We start from the raw sequence: 20,622 nt of genomic DNA, 5'->3' as shown, positions 1-20,622 counted from the left end.
AGCCTATAGGTCACTATACACATCTACTCAGGTAATTCAGTTTTAAAACTTATACGCTAGAGGTATAATCTAGTGTAAATTATAAACTAGAGGTATAATCCTAAATATAATCAAATACAGTCCTCCTTAACAGACTGAATTTCACGATCCCTCATGTTTACACATGGAAACACACAGTACTTGACAGACTATTCTTCCATTGCAGCTGGTACTGGGGGAGCTCACCTGTGGGCGATAGCACAGCCTCAGGCTCTTCTGTGGGAGGGATGCTGGGTTCATAAAACTCTGTGGCATTCTCAGCAACAGGCTCAAGGCCTGTCTCAGGAGCAGCAGTGACCATGATGATTTCTTCTACCACCTCAGTGAAGTTTGCTGTGACCACCTCTTCAGTGACCTCAGGAGGTGGAGACAGGGGCAGATCTGTGACATTGTCCACTGGGTAGAAGAAGTCTGTGGTGACATTGTAGGGGAAGTCAGTGCTGGTGAAATTCATGGGCTCCTGCGTCACCAACTCTCCACGGGCCTCACTCTCCGTGGTGGCATTTCTGAAGAAGACCTCAGGGCCCTCAGTGAAGGTCCCTACAGTCACCAAGCCACTGCCCAGCTCTGTGGTCCCTGTCTGAAGTTCCGGTTGTTGGTATTCAATGGTGGTCACAGCAGAACCTTCCTCATCCTCTGAAAGAACAGGAAAAAAAAATACGGCGATTTACCCACGTGGGAAAATAACGTCCAGATACACCAAGGTACATCGCGGCTGTTCTAAATAAGTTAAGACTGCACAAAGAACTGCACCTGGAGCCACTTTCATATAATACATGCTGCCATGCTAGGTTTGAGAATTCTAATAAGAAAACAATGCCAAGCAGTTTAGCAGGGCATGTAGTGGTATCTAAATACAATATGAACATGACACCCAAAGCAGACATAATACATATCCATAGTACCTGAAGAACATCCAAGCTTTTGAATTTGACTGGAGTCCTCAGGAGATAATTGGAGGCCACATTAACTGGACTGCCTTTTATATTGGAGAAAAACTGACGCCAGCATACTGAGGCATCGCTCACCTTGGTAGCAAATAGCATCATAGCGGGAGTCTGGGTAGGGGTAACCAGTCTGGTTCAGGTAGAGGTAGACAGTGCGGACACCCACAAGGTTCCCTCCGCAGTTGGGCCGGGCGATTGAGATGGGGTAGCGGACACTCAAGTCTGCCAGCCAGCCCGCACTGCACACATCCATGCCCTTCTGCCAGGCCAGGTACAGCTGCCCAGTGGTGGCAAGCGTGGCACCCAGTTTCATGCATTGCTCCTCTGCTTCAGCAAAGGAGAACTTTTCCAGAGAGGTGGAATAGAAAACCCTGCCTGCAACAGAAGGTAAGAAACTTACTGTATAATAATCACAATTTCCTTTAAAGATGGACTATGCTAAAGAAAATGAATACAGAGAACCTGGGCCTTTCTCATCACTGTAGGTTTGTTTTAATGGCAATGGAAATGTAGAAAATATACAATTAGATCAGCTCTTTCATCTAGATATTGAAATGTGCACATTAAACTGCTTTTAAGGATTAATAAAGGTCCCATGTGCAAAGTACTTAAGAACTAAATATTTCCTTTAAAAATACCATTATTTATCTGAAGAAATAAAGGAATCATGACAATAAATACAGATTGCCTACAGCAACAGAAAAGGTTTGTCAGTGTCAGATGTTCATCAATAAGAATACAGGTGGATATTTTGTGCAAAAACAAATGATCATCTTCCGTGCTTATTTCATTTTCCAAGTACTTCTGCATACTCAAACTTTTGTCCATGACTGTAATTTTGTCTCTTTAACTTTCTGCTGAGCCCTGTCAACCAAGGGTATTATAACTGAAACTGTTACATTGTCTACTACAATCAATAAAAAACACATAAGATATATACAGTACCTTTCATCTGCTGTGCGAAACAGTACACATCATATGTCTCATTCACGTCTCTTACTCCATAGGTACGCACACCTGGGAATTCATCCTTGTCTCCATAACAGCCTTCCCGCGGACTGTGAATAGGGTACCTGGGAAGGAGAACACATGCCACTCAAAGCACATGATCAACAAGCCAGAGAGGAGCTACCCAGTTATCGATCATATACTGTACAGACCAGGAAGGCTACAGAAGAAAGATTATTCTCATATGATCTACAGTACCTGCTGAGAAAACAAACTAAGAATAATAAAACCAAAAGAAAATTCAGCTTTAATTGAACAGAGATCCTGGGCCATCTAAAAACACTTTGGTGATCCAAACCTTCTATCTGGGTCATAAGGGCTCCAACTGCATTAGACTGAATAAGCTGACTTGGCCAACCTTTTACATGTGCAGATTGTTTCTTCGCACTTGCTTTCCCTGTGTCCACTTAATTCTTCGTATTCTTCAGGATATGCTTAGTGTTCAATAACCTTTGGAGGTAGCCTTAACCGCTTTCATTTAAATAAAGCAAAACACTTCATTTACGTACACACACTGCTTCTTAAAACCCACGGCCGCTTCTCAGGGTTTGTGCTTTTGTGAGAAAACCTAGCAGCACTGTTGTATGACATGCTATCTACCACATCATTGCAGGAATTCTTTAGAAAGCAGAATAAAAACCAGCAGCTAAGACATCTGAGAAAAGTAAACATTTTCTCAGTGTTTCATGGTGGGGCTGGGGATAAGAAAAGAAAAGGCTGCTTTGTGCAAGATGGAAGTAGCAGGCGCGGAAGTACTGAGTTCAGTCTGTTTTCTAAATCTTTCTTAACAAAGCACAGAATGAAAGGACTTTCTGTCCTTTTTTGTAAGGCAGCCTAATCTGCATAGTCAAATCTGCTTATTTAAATATTTATTAGAATTGTTTGAATCCCAAGTACACAATAACACTGCTCATGGAAAAAAAAATCTTTGTGAAAGAGACATTTTGATTTTTTTACTCGTAAAGAAACAAATCACAAGGTGTGAACACTGCCCTTTTACAACAACATTACAGAGGCACAGTGTTGCATCGTGCCAGTGATTGGTGACTTCTGCAGGATCGCTGCTGTAAGGCCATACAGCATGTCGCTTGTTCCATTCTTTAACAAGGAGAGCCTGAGCTCACCTGACTGTTTGATCTGCCAGCCACCCGGCGTCACACTGATGGAAGCCGTCATCATAGGCAGCCTGCAGCTGCTCTGGGGTGGCAATGACTGCACTGTTCTGGATACAAGCAGCCTTGGCCTTCTCGAAGGTTAGAGTGTAGCGTGTGGTGATAGCACGGTAGTGGAACACAATACCTGTGTTGTAAGGTAGTGGAGAGAAATGGACAGAAAAAATCACAACAAAGAGCACCCACCTTCATTGCATTTCTATAGATCTGCCATAGATCTAAGCATGGCACCCATAGGTTTATAGGACTGGAGATCTAAGAAAAACCACCAACTATTTAAGACAAAATAGCTTCAGATTTCCTACAATATCACATTGGGAATTATTCATACAAATTCATCTCCACCATTTTTTAAATACTTCAATTTGGACAAGATAAAGGAGATCGCACATGGGTTCATGGTGATTCAGTAATGCAAGAGTTTGTGAGTTTGTGCCTTGGCAACTGATTGCACATACCTTGGACTTGAACCTCAACAGTGTCTTCACTGTCCTCAATGCCATGCATGACCTCACAGCGGTAGATGCCAGAATCGCTGGAACGGAGCTCGGTGATCTCAATGGTGGCATCGGTGGGCACCATTGGGTAGTTGACCATGGTTACTCTGTCCATGTACTCGGAGGTTACGCGCACTTTGCCTCCTGTGGCCACCAAGATGACTGACTCGCTGTCCTTGGTCACGTGGCTCCATTTGATGCGGGGAGCCAGAGGGGCAACTGTGGGGGCGCCAGGGTCATGGAGGGTGCTGTCCAGGAAGTAGCAGGGCATGGCCAGTGAGCCGCCCAGCAGGGGAAGTAGCGGGGACTCTGCAGGGACACTGACGCTCAGTGCATTCTCAGGGTCTGCAAAGGACAAGAGGTGGTGAGGAGACAGAAAGCCACACCAGCTATCTGCGTTAGATTACTTCCCACTTCAAAGAGTAAGAACACTACAGTATCTAAACTTACAGCACTGACGCCTCACAGTTCTAGTATCATATCTGTGATTCTAGCTGGGGATTTCTGTTTGTGAGGAGTTTGCATTTTCTCCATGTGTCCTCAAAGTATTTGTCTGAAAGTTCCATATTTCTACCACATCCTAAAGATATAAAGGTTCGGACTGATTGTCTGCTCTAAATTTTCAGTTTCTGTAGAGGGTTCCAGGGAGATTTCATAGATTCAGAGGTTAATCCCTAGTACGAAAAGTACTGGGTATGGGACTAGGAAGAAGTGGAAAAGAATGAGCACAATAGACCAATTGGCCTTTTCTCATCTGTGGTCTTTCTGAAGTTCTAAATACAAAAACACCAGATCTGACAGGTAGAATATGAGGCAATGCTGGAGCGAAAAAGATATTAAGTTCTCCTGCAGGAAGCTGAAGAGCCACTTGACATTCTTATACTGTACCTTCTTGTCTTAAACTACACATGAATTCCTGAAGAAAAAGCCAGATAAAAAATTCAATATGATATACAGTAGAATATAGATATAGAGAAATACAATAAAACTGGATCATGAGATCACTCACCTGATAGTTCGACGGAAATTGATGCTGCGATGACACGCAAGCACACAAATACTAATAGTAAAGTGGTCATAGTTTACCTGTAAGACACAGAGAAACAGCTTCAGATAACATGCTGAAATATTAATCAAACTGTACTGATACTGAAGGAACAAAATGACTTGAAACAAGCAGTAATTTTCAAAGGTTTATGCTAATATTTTTTAAAACAAACATAGTAATTGTGATTAAAACAGAAATATAGGATATTATTTATTTTTTAACTTTTTAATATTACTTTCACTGCTGCCAGGTCAAGGTAATGCTGAAAATATGGGTCTTCAAAAACAGCTGTGATATTTGCTAATAAGACATATACAACTGAAAGACACATGCTGAATGAGACAACTGAATGATACTACACTAAATATACTAAAACTGTATAAAGACCAAATGTATAGAGGAAAGGTATTTCGAGAAAGAACACTATGTTGTTGTGTCTGAAACGTTTTATCATTTACTGTACATGTGTGCAGTCTTTGCTGCCAATATCAGGAAGAAATCAGAAATGCCAAAGAAATACATTTTCAAGATTTGTAGGTGAAATCTACTTCCAGGAGAAGATAGAAAATTTTGCATTCATCTCAAAGAAAAAAAGGATCCAACTCTAACACATCTGGGTGTGAAAGAGTCTCATCACCTCTGGAAGAGAGGAACTACAGTAGATCATTCTTTAGATCATCCAGTATCTGCTGCTGTATGGTCTTCATGCTTTGGAAAAGAGGAGTGATATACTGTATCATTTTTTCACATCTTATAATTCACTTTAGGCTGCTGAAGATGATGCCTCATTCTTGATGCAATTACAGCAGCCAAGCTTGGGGGATAGTGGTTTTCCTGTACTGACTTTTAAAGGTTTGCTGATTGTGACCGTTTTAAACTTGATTTCCAAGGTTTTAAACAAATTAATGCATTTATACAGTAAGTGTCATCGTTGGCAGCACGTTTAGTACACCTCAGTTTAATATTTGAGAAACCTGATGTGAACAAATCCCACCCCATTTCCATTCTTTTTACAGGAATGCTGCCAATTACAGTAAGTATTCATTAAGGACTTAACTGCAAAGACAAATTTTGTCCACTTAAGGGCTATTTAAACCTTGAAGACCCCATCAGAATTGCTTAGTACATCACGCACCACTTCCAAAGCATTTGTGATAGGTTTCTGACTCTTAACACAGGTGAAATCCTTCAGCACATCTGTTCCTGAATGTTTTTAAAGCATATACCTTCAATATTGCCATTTCCTTTGGTAATGTACTTCTCCCCTGTTCTTATTTTAAGTGTCAGTGTTGTGTCTAATATGACATTCAACGTTGGCATGTTGCCGTAACATCATAAGCAGTAAGAACACGATTAAACAGCTCACATTTTGATGAGTACAGTTCTCATTCAGACTGAATTCACACAAGAGTTAACTGTTCCACAGTGAAATCAATGGTTTCTGTTCGAAACATTGGAACAAATTGTACATTAATGGGGATTAATACACTCATCTCCTTTCCTTAATGTTTTTTTAACTGCATACGAGTGGAAATATTCCATTATTACTTTTTTCCAAGTGGTTTTAAAACCTGGCCTTTCCTTACAAATGTATACTGAGAAGGTCTTGCTAGACTCATGTGCCCTGCCCTGGCACTTGATTAATGTTGCAAAAAGGAATGCAATGGATATACTGTTGTAACCATATTTTTTGCCATAATGTACTTTTTGTAGTACATTTAGAGTTTTTTATTGTGCTTCAACAAATAGACATTTAGACCTAATCTTATTCTAGTTCTTTACAAGTACATTGAAGAATATTTAATCAAAGCAGTGTAGAGAACCCCGGAATACCCCCTTTTATTTATTGTAATATCTATAATTAAATTTTTAGTTTGACTCATTTTTCACTTTCAGTCTACTGTATGTAACGTAATAAAAACAGATTAAAAAATGTTTAAGAAAACTACCTCATATTATGACCATGGTTCTCAGCTCTGCTGCTAACAAAATGAAAATGCTTCAAAAGCATAAGCATGGGAGGTAGACATATTACTTCCCTTGACTGATAAGGCATCATTTATGGCACAATATACAGCTTGTGTTTAGAAAGAATAGACACATAAGATAGACAGGTTTGATGGGGAAAAAGGAGTGCCAAACAGAATTTTGGTGAAACTGAGCTGATATCATTTATAGATATCTCTCAGGGACCTTTAAGGCATTTCATTTTGTTTGCAGTTACTGTACAGAGCAGGTATTTTAAAATATTATTAACTACTTTTATTCAACTATTATTAACTGCTTATATTAATAAAACATATGCTGATCAACAATTACACTGCCTCAATCTTTCTTTGTATTTCTTTATGTAAAATATAGTCAATTTGCCTTTTTTTAAGTTATCTGATAACGCAGTCCTCACAAAACTGTAATCTTTTGACAGCACAGCTTTCTCTTGCATGAATTTGAGAATAATTCCAATGAATTGCTATGGCAAAAATCTTACAGTGTCCGCTGTGCGTTGCTGTGTTATCTGTTACACACATGTACTGTAGCTCAGAATAACAATGAAACATTGTGATTCACTGGCTTAGAAGCTCTGTATATCTGATCATATTTAAGTAACTGAATACACAAAGACCTCCATTTTATCAGAGCCTAAATCACTGTAGATGAAATCTCTAAATGCTTACTTTTCGCAGCCAATTTAATGTTCAATGTTACTGTATAAAGCTTATTTTCCTGTCAAGGGAACCCCCACAGTCCCTCCTGGAGTTTTTCCATTCTTACAATACAAGGAAAAAGAGAGCACTTTAATTGCTGTTTACATTATGCAAGGCAAGGAGCGGTTTAGGGGCTGGTTTCTAGTTATGAGTTTGTATGTTAAAATGACCATCTTTGTATTTTTCAATAATAAAACACAAATACATCAATAATGAAATCAGGTCAGCAATTGCACCCCTGTAATTACTGTACCTAGAAGTTCTAGTTGAACCAAAATCCTAGCTACACATTATGTAAGAATTGGTGAATGAGAGCTCAAGATACTGGATCTCATTTAGAGACTCCATATTCTTAAAAAACGAACTGATTGTGATACATTTTTACTCATCGCTCTGTCTCTATAAATTGTACACTTGTGAGCTTATAAAAACCTTCCGTACTGTGTATACACTTCAGTTTTCTCACATGATACATGTGATATGAGATATTCCAGTACAGAAAATTAAGACTTGACTTGTGTTAAATGAAGACTGTAACTTTATGCCTTAATTCCCTTATTTGCCAAAATGGAGCTGTATAGATTGCAAGTCATCTCAACCTGCATCACAGGCTTCAGATACTGTGAGTGACATCACACTGGCTCTGAGCAAGTCCATCCTAACTACTTCAAGCTTGTCTGTACAAAGTGCCATCATAGTTCCCTTAATGCCACTCTCTCTCTGCTCTTTGGCCACTTCCAAGAACTGTAAGTGATTTTAGGAATGGCGTGAAAACTTGTTTGGCCAATTTACTATAATGTATCTTTGACTTGTCCAAACAGACTAATTTTTATATATAAATGTGATCCAATGTAAAATTAATTTAAACAACTTACTGCAACAAACTGGACAATTTTGACCAAAAGGATTTTAAGAAGGGTTTTTCTGCACATTTCTCTTTGATTTTAAAGTTATAAAACATATTGTCTACCAGCTTTGAGTAGTTAACAGTAAATGCCTTCTATAATACAAAATTCTAATCTCCTCTGTAAATTTTATTTCTCAAATTCTAAATGTTCAGTGCAGAATTTTTTTTTTAATAATACTGTACCATCATATGGTTCAGCAGATTTATGTCAGGATAGCTCATTGGCAATGGTGCAGTGAGGGGGTTAAAGCAAGTCAGGATTAGTCATTTCTGATGTCAAAGTGTGAATCAAACAGTGATTCATTCTCTAAATAACAAATCAAACATCAGTCCTGTTGTATACCTCTGTCAGTTTATATGTGTAATTAGTCTGACAGCCCAGGAAATCTCCAGCTCGATTACTCCAATACACCTACATAGTAATCAATTAGATGCCAAAACGCACTAGGAAAAATCAGGGAATGACCATAGGGAAGGTAAGGACAAAAATTATAAGTAGGTTTATATCTAGAAATCTAAAATACAGCACATTCTCAATTTACAATTTGCAGTTGATTCAGTATTTTTGCTAACTTTCTACAAATTTCTAGATAATCTATACATGACAGCACAGGATAAGACATCCTCTTAAAGAATATGGACATTCATGATACAAATTTTGCTGAGAGTCGCAATAGTTGTTCTTCAGAGAATATTTATATTCCCCTACCTATGTGTGATCTTCAGGACTTTATTGGACTGCTTTATTGAAATAAATGATTATACAATTTGGTCAATCACTAACCTAGGAATTAGAATAGAAAACACTGATATTCATGCTGTGACTCAGCCATCATTTGAAGTCTCATATTAAATAAACTTATCCAATCACACAGCAGGATTTGGATATTGGGTAACTAATATACAGTACTATACATGTGAGGAAAAGCACAAAAATGAAATACAAATATTGAGCTGTAATTTTTCCATTGACTTTTCCTCATGTTTTAAATCCTGAAGGAAGAATTTGATAATTAACATTCTTGGTCTTACATTTCAACAAGTCCATTACTTCTTGTAGCTATTCACAGTGCCTACAACATTCTGGAACTGACCACTGAAGCAATTAACCCAAGATGGCCTGAAAGAACTTCATTCAAACTGCAGATGTACAGCAGTGATGTGATAAAATTGCCATTCTTCAGCAAGGTTAATGGCTCATGGCCTTGGGATACAATACACCCTGTAGATGCAGCCTACAGTAGGAAAAGCATCTACCCCATTGGTATAATTAAACCTTTGAGAGCTAGGTTTTGACAACAGAAGCAGAAAAGCTTGAAGCCATCACTACTACCTAACTGACGGCTTGATTATTAAGGGTGAAAGGCATCTAGTAGAGTATGACCTGACACAAAAAAGGGCAAGAGAGAAAAAGACATGCAAAGCAACGAGCAGTGAAGACAGGCGCAGTTTCAATAATGAGGAGGAATGGGTAACAAAACTGGGAAATAACATATCTCAGGATGACCTGTGCTTTGGAACATAAAGAGACAAACTAAGGATGATACCCAAGGTTAGTGTCTGTTATACTAAAGATGTGAATCTTGAAGTCATGTCATTGCAGTGACATACTGTACAGAGGAAGAAACTAACACCAGATGCCAAGATTAAAGCATTGTTTCCTAGCTAAGTACACAGGCATGCAAACACTTAAAACAGCCATTCTGGAATAACGTACTCTTTTATGGTACCTAAAAACAAGAGATTTCACTCACACATTTTGTACATAAGTGTGGACATTTTTTACCTCAATTATAGTTTGTCAGACCTGTTTGACAATTGCCTGTGCTACAGAGCCATACTGTGGGACATATACATATCAGAAGAATGAGCAGTGAAACGTGAGTCAGGCTTCTGCACCCCGATCCAAAGGGTGGAGGAAACAATGTGGGCACAGCATCAGAACATTTATAAGGCCATTAGGATTGTTATTCTCTTAAATATGTATCGCAGCCACAGAGCCAGAGAAGCTGATGTCTGACAGGAGGAAAGATTGAGGGAAAGTGGCGAGAGAGTATGAGAGAGAAGAAGCCATACACTCACATCTCACACACAAACTGCCAGTTCTGTACCATTAACAAGGAGCCACTCAGTCTTTTTTTCTTAAGTAAACTTTAAGGTTTCCGTCATTGCTTTGGATCCTGACTTCGTTATTTTTTAGTTACAACCCTCCTCCACTTACAAAAAAAGTTTAGTTTTTCCTTGACTCTCTTGGGACAGTGGGAGAGAGCTGGCACATTCAAGCACGTTGCCCAGTGCAGCCCTGAAGACCTCTTTTGTTGGCAAAAAGAAGGGGGAGATATGGCTCCATCTTGTGGTTCTTAGTGGACCATCATAAGCTTGATACAAATCCAGCACCTCTAGCAAAGAGGACATTAGTACAGGCTAATAGTTCATTGCAGTCAAGTAAGATCTGCCCTTAGATCCTACAGCCTTTCTTTGTTCTCTTTAATAAACTTTTTTTAGTTAGGTGGAGGCAAAGTAAATTTGAAAAATTGACAATAGCGAGTCAAAGTGAGCCTTCTGATTTGCCATACTGATACTATAAGTAGTCTGTGACTGTCACTGATGAATCAAACATTTTGCTTCAATTTATTTATGAAGATATTTTAATCATTTAAGAGATCTATGTGTTATAATATAACATTTTTATATTATTGAGCATGCAAACACAGAAAGGATCGATATTTGTATCCTACATCTAAAAGTAATTTATGATTAGATAGTACCCACTTTTTATGTTTGTAACAATTAAACTGGTTTTGTAGACAAGGTTTGTTACTGCTTAACAGCAGTCAGCTTGATAGCAGCTTTAACCTTAAGGAAGCATTGAGCAGTAAAACTTGAAGTTCCTAAGTTCTATTGCTGCTAAATACTATATGAATTAGTAAAAGAGACCTTTTTTAAAGAGATTAAAGCTTTAAAACTTTTTTCTCCTAATTCCTAAGTTTTTCAGAGAAGGAAACTGACATCTAACTTACAGTTCTTCCAAAATCTGACATTAGCAGAACATCTCAGCACCACTCATTTAGTATAATTAATTGCATACAGTATGTACAGGAAACCATTATGTTCAATGCAAAGGTGGGACACCTATTTATCTACTTAGGATTCTTTAGGAACAAAATATAGTACAAATCAGAAACAACATCCCATATTACCCTTGATTAAACTCAAACATATAAAATCCCTTTTAAAGTACAGTATGTTAGGCTCTTTTATTGCATAACGAAGCAGTGGTCAAACGATCAGTAAAATTTATCAGAAAAATGCCATACTCTACATAAATACTGTATTGTATTGCTAAGTCTTATAAATGATTCATCCACTAAAACCTACTGCAATACTTTACAACTACTGAAAGAATATAGATTTAGAAATTCTAGATTTAGAAATTGATTTAAAAAAGAATTCTTACAAACCAGTGTGACAAGCAGGTAGTTCTAAATAATAGTTTCACGGTAGGAATCTCTTCCTTCTGGGTAGTTCACACAATTTTCTCCCACAGTATTTCTTTTGGTGTAAGATAAAAACAAGTTTCAACAGTCTCAGTAGTTAGAAGCTGTGTAAGTGTTGAACATTAACCTAAAGTTAATAAAAACTCATCATAACTGGACTGAGAACCCTTGTGGTATGCTTTAGGCATTTTCCAGAAACTATGTTAGGTTGTTTTTTACAACTATATCAACAGTCAAAGTCACAGGTAGCCTTTAGACATTTGCTATTTTTTTGTATCCCATTTAATACTTTAGCTTTTGAACTAACTGTTTCTCAGGATTACAGTGACCACCAAATATATTCAGCGTGATCAAATGGGTTTGACAATACGGTCATGAATCTCATTGTGTTTGATTGTGCCTATTATAATTTGCTTGTGGACCTGTCCATTGTTAATATCTTTTTTTGGTCTATTTTCCTTTAAAGAGCGACACAGGGCTGAACTGTTCCTTGCCTCAGCAGAATGCTGTTGAGCGACAGCTGTTTTTGGCACATCTGGCCTAAACCCATGTACATGCAAGAGAACCACACAAACAAGACCAGTTCATGAAGAATTCATGCATTGTCCCAGTTCTGCCCTCTGCTCATCTACGTAAGTGCCCTCAGATCTCACAGACTCCAATATTTGCACATCTGTCTCAGCTCAGACCTCAGTTAGGGCTGAAGAGCAAACATGCCCCAGGCCCAGGACTCCAGGAGTCATAACTGGCACAAATACGCCAGATCTGGAAGGGCTTGACTGGCTGAGAACGGGAGTGTACTGTTGTTTTCACTCTGGCCCCTGACATGTTCCTTGTTCTCCTTTCTAACTGAACACTCTGCATCCACAGAGAAATCATTTCTGTGCGTCACATTGAATCATATTTAATTACAGTAGGGGGCTAATTTTAATTTAGAAGTCGTGTTGCATTTTCCTTAAATCATTTCTTCTTCACATGATATTTTAATGCTTAAAGTTGCAAGACTGGTGCCATCTACCCTGCAATGAGGCTAACCGATGTTATTTTGTTAATGAGAAGTCTGCAAATAAGCCATGAAAGTAAACACCCCATGCTTCTTGAACAGCGGGTTATTGTGCCACCGGATGGTTACACCCGCTTAAAGGGGGAAAAAAACTCCAAATACTTGGCCGTGATACTTTTACAAACACAAACATCATTACAGGAGTCACGTCTTACATTTGTTAAACCCAAAAGGCAAAGCAACCATCCACTGCAGTGTTCCACATGTTTCATAGCATTATAAATGCGAAACACAGCCCCCAAGAGACTGGCTACCTGTTGAGAGTGATGAACTATACAAAATGAAGTTTGCAGTAACCTGTAAGAATAAGAAAGGTTATAAAAACATATACTCGTCCTGTGTCAAAAAAGGCTACACACATTGACATTCATTTACAAGAAAGGACATATCATTTAAAATTGGAACCCTACACTTTACACGAAAATAGATTTCAAAACCAGGCACTAAGAATTTCTAGCTGGCGTGCAAAATAAAAGTTTCTAATTTGACAATCTAGATTGCTTGTTAATACATTTTTCCAAATGTAGAAACTTATGCTATTGACCTTTTTCCTTTGAATAACCAAAACCTGGAGTGTGTTTTTTGTAATTTTGGAAATTAAACTACACTTATTCATTATCAGAAAGTCACTTAGTCCTATAAGGATCAAAGACCCCAGAAATTCATGCCTAACTAGTATCTCTTTAGAAAGAGCACTTACAGTAGTTCAAATGAACATGAGGAGAACATGCAAACTCCAAACAGTATCAAAACCAATACAAGGCAACACTTATTAACACAGCATCTTTTGAGTCAGGAGGATTCTGTTTATTATTTCAGACTGTGTCAACTATCAACTTAAATAATTATGAGATTCTCAAGAAGATAATTATCTCTATGTGGAAATTGATGGTTATGTGTCTCAAACAGACCTTTTTTCATGACAACTCTAAGTAAAAAATAAACAGTGAAATATAGTGTTCCTCATAAAAGAGATGCTTTCTGCAGTGTGTTCTGAGCAGCTGCAGGACGCAGCAGATGTGGGTGACAGTGCATCATACTGCTACAGTACATATTGAGAGACCACGTATAATCAAAATGAATTACGAAAGTGCCCAGATACTCAAATACCCATGTCAAGTCTGTGATTACATGGCATGGTTTTCAATTTCCATGAATTATGTAAAAGACTCTTAAATGAAAATGATCATGAAAAACACTCTTCCAGTATCTTCAAAAGAAAATTTACCAAGTGTCAAGAAAGGTGGGCATCACAGAGCAATACAAGCACCATTTAATTCAAAAGGCAATTGAAAGCAAATAGGTGTGAATCCTATACTGTGGACTGTTGATTAAAACCACGTCTAAAATAGATTAGTTTAAATTAGTTTGATTTTTAGATATTATATATATTTTTTTAAGATATATTATTGCTTATTTAAATGTTAAATAAAGAAATAAAATAGTGCGTAGACATTGTCTGAATGTAATTTTGTGGCAGGAGCTGAAAATGGCAGCTGGGGATAGAATTCTAGTACGCTCTGGCATTGATGATAGTTAACAGTTTACAGTGATTCATCAGTATATGAGTCACAGTATACACACTGTATACTGTATACACATACACAGTCATGTGATGATTTTAATCAGTCAGAGGTGCAACTTTGCCAAGGTGTTGTAGGCACTAATGTATTATTCAAGGAATTAGTTTAAGAATTTATACATCGCTATACAGCATCAGTAAGGACATCTCTCATAGAGGTTATTTGCAGTGCCTCCAATTGCCATGTGAATGTACAATTTGTGCATGGAGGCACTCTATAGTGACACCAGAGAAAAATAGAAAACCAGAAAATGCAGCTTTTTACAATGAAATTGTACCCAATACAAAATTTGTCTTTTTACCTAGAATAGCAACTTCTACTTATGTAAAATGGCAATTGTAAATTGTGTGAAGACAACCACTTTATTATGGAGTGTTTAAAACTACCATTTTTTCTTTAAACTAGTTCATCAGGTATTCCATTATTGTAGGGCTGTCTTGCAGGAGTGCTCTACAGTGTTCCCATTCAGCACCAGCTGCAAGTTCTATTCCACTTGAGGTCCAAGCCAATAAGAAAAACTCTGTTCCCACTGAAGTCAGTATTATAAAACCCTCTAACTGCATTAAGGCCAATGTAAATAAAACAGTCTATCCCAGATGAGGCCCTTGCCATTCCACTGAAGGCTGATTCCAGAAGAACACTATCCACATTCAGGTAGAAGCCAGCAGAAAACACTGTATGTACAGTAATTGGGTTCTTGCCTATATAACAGTCTATTCTAATTGATGTCTGTGCCAACAGAATGCTCTCTCTGCCTTCATGGTTATACCATTTGAACATTCTATATGTATGTATCCATATTACTGCCCAAAAGAAAGTTCATATCACAATGATACTGCACACTGAAACTTGAGTGAGAAACATAGACACAATTCATGCCATCACTAGGATAAATAATTAGGATGCATAATTTAAATATGTTACATTCATGTCTAGTAAACACATAACACACACTTCATACATTTTTACAAATGTAGTCATTATACAAAGCGAGTGCCTAAGAAGAATGTTCACAGCAAGAGCAATCAATGCAAGGCACAATTCAGCCACCTCTCCTCAAATACTGTATGTACTGTACATAATAAGATCCCCAGTTGCACTGCAGATGAATTTTCAAGATTATTAACCACTGTGGTATGAGTGCTATATTTCCTGATGTACTCCTCATGAGCAGTAGCCCTTTGCTAAGAATACGTGATGCAACTCACGTGAACATACTGTACAGTAATTGCACATGCAGACAAAACATTTCACTTGAAAAAGGGATAAGAAAAGTTAGAAATGAGAGGAGGCCTGTTGCCCATCTAGCTTCTTTGGTGTTTAGTGGTGTAATTATTCCAAGGATCTCTTCCTGCCATTTCTTGAAAGAAGTCAGGGTGCTGGCTTCAACAACGAAGTTGGCTAGCTTGTTCTATACTCCCACAACGTTGTGCAAAGAAGTGTCTTCCATTCTAAGTTTTAAATATGCTTCCCTTTAGTGTCTTTTTATGCCCTCCGTTTTATGTTTTACTGGTGATTTTGAAGAGGTCCATTGAATTAATTTTGTAGTGACTGCTCTTAATCACATATACATTATTAATCAGCAAACACTTGTACACATTGGCAGAACACGCAGTTATCAATGCTATTACAATAATACTCAATTATATTCTTCTACAGTCTGAGAATACAAAGATTAAGGTAAAACTAAGGAAAGGGAGTTCTTTTTAACAGACAGAGATCAAAACCAGTTTTAAAACCGAATAAGAAGAATAGGATGGAGAGCACAGGTGACTTGTGGCTTCCAGTTTGACACTGGGTGTTTTGAAGCCAAATTACCAAAAACTAAAGTAATAATTTTGTAATGGCAACCTAGTATTATTTCAAACCTCCTTAAGATCATTGCTTGTCACTTCAATCAATACTAAGCCAAGTGTTAGGTTTGCTGCTACCCATTAATCTTCTAAATCCAATGTCTTTAATTGTGGTAAAACACGTACACCTGCAAGATGGAACATAATACGGTATTACAGTATGTTTGCTTTAGTTGTGACAAAATTGTGTTATTTTTATCTATAAGAACGTATTTAAGCCAGTATTACAAGACTGAACGCCTTTATAAGCCTGTCCAGGTACTGGAGTATGTCCATTCCTTTTTTGTGGGAAAAAACAATACTGCCCTGCTGTTCTGTGGAGAGAAATTGGTGCCAAAGAAAAACATTGAAATTGGTCCACTTCTGGCAGCATGCTTAAGAATCAACAGTATAAGCCAAGCATTTTAATGGCCAAACAATGTCACCCTTTAAAATCCTGAATCCATGTCAGTAATCAAAAGGCACATGCAAGTCTTATTGTAAGTTTCTTAGAAATACATATCTACTGTAAATATACCAGACACATGCAGTACATATTATACAGTACACATACAGACTTGTGCACACGTTATCTAAGCACTATACATTCAATCTATGTACAGTCATAGATGTACATATAGATACTGTATACAGTCATCTATGACTCAACATCTAAACAGGATATTAAAAATGTTATGACTATGACACTATCCATAGCTATTTTGTGTAGGATCTCAACAGGATAAAGACACCAAGTGTACTTGATGGGTACTAGACTAAAATTAGGATCTATTATACAATGCAATAAATTGTTTAAATAAATATAGTCAACCTAACAGTGATGGAGTCTGGTATTCAGGCACAGTAAATTGCATATTATTTAGGCATGTCTTTATACTTTTGGCACTTGATATTTGGTTTGTAACATGAAACAAAATGCTTAATATTAAAAAAAAAATATTAAAAAAATCTGAAAATTAAGAAAAGTAATAAAAATCAACCAATCGCCCTGTCAATCAAATATAAGTGTGGTCATACTATTAATATAATATACTATTAATAATCAGGCAATGATGTGCTTGACTGTAGTGTAACACAAAAATGATTAACTACAGTCAAAAGACTGAGTGCCAAGAAAACTAGGATATACACACTGCTAAAATCTGATTGGCTCAGGGGTAAATGCAATTGATAGTTCAGCACAGCATATTTAATGACTGAGTCTGCACTACATTTATAGTGGATTTATTAGTTTGTGTCTTAATTTTGTTAAGGCGTTTTAAAATACTGTACTTACTATAGGTCAAGTGGGTCAAGTGGGCTTTTGCTCCTTTCGGGACTTTGTATAGAATGATGCCATAAAGACAACCAAGATGCTGATTTTGTTAAAAAATTAATGAAGTATTAGAATTAGCACAAATTCTGTATGATGGGTTTTAGTACAATAAAACACAACACAATATCTGTCCAGCGACTTCAGACAAAACAGGGAAGGTACCCTTTGAAACCACAAGAGCATCACTTTGAATCGTAACTAACACAAACCTCAGGAATGAAGCATGAAATGTCCTTTTGGTGTATACAACACCAACAACCGCCCATATAAGGTCTTACAGAAACACCTGTTACCTGTTTAGCTAGGTACAGTACATTAATATGAATATCAGTCAGATTTCCATTCTACCACGCGTTAGACTATAATTCTGCATAATCTACTTTTCTCTGCTTTGCGAAGGACGAGAAAAGGTGAAAAACGATCTACAGTACCTCTATTTTTCGCATGCGTTAAAGTAGCCTATAGCAAAAGCTTATCAGTCAGAATAAGAAGTACCGTTTTCTCCCCTCTCTGGTCCATCAAAGTTACCAGTATGCATTACTCCACTACTTGCTCTGAAATAAACAGGTGAAGTTCTCTCTGTTGTGAAAGAATACATTTACCTTCAGCTATTCAGTGGAGAATCCCAGCAATCTTAAGTTCCATACACCTGGCAAAAAAGTAAAAATTGTACGGTGATTTTTGGTCTTCGTGGGGAAAAAAAAAGAATAAAACGAAATATCTTCGATTTGTTTAGTCGGCTCTTTCTTCTGCCTTATTTTCTTCTCGGAAACTTTACTTATGTATTTATAACATATCACTGGCTGAATATTGGCTGCTGTATAATTTCCCCGCTGTTTAAGATCCTTGTCTGCCCTGACAGCTCACGGGCCCCGGTGGAGAGAGTTGCTCCGCGTGTGTGTGTTAAGAGCAGAAAGAATCTTTTTTCAAAAAGGGAACGCGTTTAGCTCGCTGTCAAAGATTAGGAAGAGGGGGGCAAGGAAGAAAAAAGAGAGGGGGAGTTTTTTTTTTAAACGACGAAGACTCCTTCTGCCAATGGTAAAAGAGGTGGGTGCCTATGGTGAAAGAGGTAGGTGTCTTCTAAACACCTAAAAAAATGTCTAATAATATTGACTCGTATTCTTATTATAACGGAAGAGGCGATAAGATGTGGAGATTATTGAACAGGACACCTGAAATCTGTAAATAAAGCCATAAATGTGCAAGTTTGCCTTTTCTTTAAATGCCTAACAGAGTCGTTTAATGTAAAAAAACAAAAAAAATCTTAATTCCATATTATTGATTTGTTGTTTCGGATAGATACTATAATTATCATCATCATCCTGGCTCTGCATGTTAACAACTTAAAACGTTAAGGGCCGGAGAGGACTCTTAACAGCTGTCAACAGTTTTTCACTGTTACAGCGAGGTGTACAATTAAATATTAAGTTTAAACATGGATAATAAACCAATAAAATAAAATATGACCAACCTTTGCAGGGCGTTTAAATTAAAATCCACATATTGAAATAAGGTTAGACAATGCTCTATAGGAGTGTCTCATCCTTTACAAAGCAGTGAGACATACTGTATCCAATGTCCTACAATTCTTGAGTACTGTATCATAGCAGCACCTTTACAGTGTGCTTACAAGTGTGCTTTACTGTAGAATAAAAGGTTGATGTTTGTGGCCTCATTACAAAACATAATTACAGGTGCACCTGCCTCTAGTCTATTGCTAAAGACAGCCACAGACTTTGCTAGCTTGTCACTTCAAGAGTTTTTTAGGCAGTGGTTGCTGGATAAAAAAACACAGAGAAAATGTGCAATTCAGGAGACAAGAAGCTTACTGAACTACTGGATCCATATTTCCATTTGCAAATATCTAATCTCACTAATGCTCCAGAATGTTGAAGCTGTAATTTACCCTGGAGTTAGACCAACCCTCTTTTAGGTATATTCACTACTGTTTTGTGTGGACAGGATGCTTCCTAGTATCTGTTTCACATATACCATTAAAGAGCACTTCTACCTCCAATTATTGTAAAGTATGAAGTTCTGGGTGATATTATTTAGGAGCAGTGATATGGAAGGAGATTTTGCGCTTTGAACGGCTTTAGACACAGATGTGTCCATCAAGTAAATACATACAGGCCAGCAGCCATATCACCTTGCAGCTCTCAACTGGCAGCCCACTGAAGCTAAGCTGGGTTGAGTCTGGTCAGTACCTGGATGGGAGACCTCCTGGGAAGCTATGGTTGCTGCTGGAAGTGGTGTTAGTGGGACCAGCGGTGGGCACCCACCCTGCGGTCTGTGTGGGTCCTAATTGCCCGGATTAGTGGCGGGGACACTATACTGTAGTGGGCGCCGTCTTTCAGATGAGACGTTAAACCGAGGTCCTGACTCTCAGTGGTCATTAAAGATCTCATGGCATTTCTCAATAAGAGTAGGGAGTTATCCCGGTGTCCAGGCCAAATTCCCCCCCCCCCTGCCTTTCCCGTGGCCTCAAAATTTTCCCCATGTACTGTATGATTGACTTGCACTTGCCCTGTGATGGACTGGCGCCCCGTCCAAGGTGAACCCTGCCTTGCACTCGTTGCTTGCCAGGTAGGCTCCGGCTTCCCGCAGCACCGTATGGTATGAAGTGGTTTGGCAAATGACATGACATAAATACATTCTCTCAACATCTACAAAAAAGTGAATAAAGAGAAGTGCATGTTCTCTATTCTGTATGTTCTCAATTCTCTATCTCTTCGCTGGTTTGTGAGTTGAATACCTTGTATTGTGTGAAAACCGTACAATGGGTAGCACTAGGAAAAAGTTCCTTAGGTTGAGCCTTTCCTTCCAAAGTACAGCAAAGCTTGTACTGGCAGCCTCTTGTAAGCAGGTTGTTCCCGTCAATAATTTGGAAAGATACATCTGTGGTATATATTGTTGGATAACAGCTTGTGCATTTGTTCTAAAAAAAACAATGAAAACTAAGGCTCCTTTCTTCGGATAGGATGGAAA

At 37.9% G+C, this 20,622-nt stretch overlaps 1 protein-coding gene across 3 annotated transcripts in view; it reads right to left on the bottom strand.

The window, feature by feature from the left end:
• The window catches only part of LOC148831408 (aggrecan core protein-like), a 32,708-nt gene extending 14,155 nt beyond the window's left edge, over nt 1-18,553 (bottom strand). For all 3 annotated transcript variants that reach the window (XM_088922257.1, XM_088922256.1, XM_088922258.1), the window contains exons 1-7: nt 18,237-18,553; nt 4,673-4,749; nt 3,625-4,008; nt 3,119-3,293; nt 1,932-2,059; nt 1,068-1,361; nt 226-675 (exon numbers count right to left, since the gene is read on the bottom strand). In XM_088922257.1, the coding sequence (XP_088778383.1) occupies nt 226-675; nt 1,068-1,361; nt 1,932-2,059; nt 3,119-3,293; nt 3,625-4,008; nt 4,673-4,742 (1,501 nt within the window). In that variant the 5' untranslated portion in view covers nt 4,743-4,749; nt 18,237-18,553. The remainder of the gene's footprint in view (nt 1-225; nt 676-1,067; nt 1,362-1,931; nt 2,060-3,118; nt 3,294-3,624; nt 4,009-4,672; nt 4,750-18,236) is intronic.
• Nucleotides 18,554-20,622: the final 2,069 nt, after the last annotated feature.

This window comes from Atractosteus spatula, chromosome 7 (genome assembly GCF_055471065.1).
Source record: "Atractosteus spatula isolate fAtrSpa1 chromosome 7, fAtrSpa1.hap1, whole genome shotgun sequence".
Taxonomy (NCBI): Eukaryota; Metazoa; Chordata; class Actinopteri; order Semionotiformes; family Lepisosteidae; genus Atractosteus; species Atractosteus spatula.
This window is presented reverse-complemented; position numbering and strand designations above follow the sequence as displayed.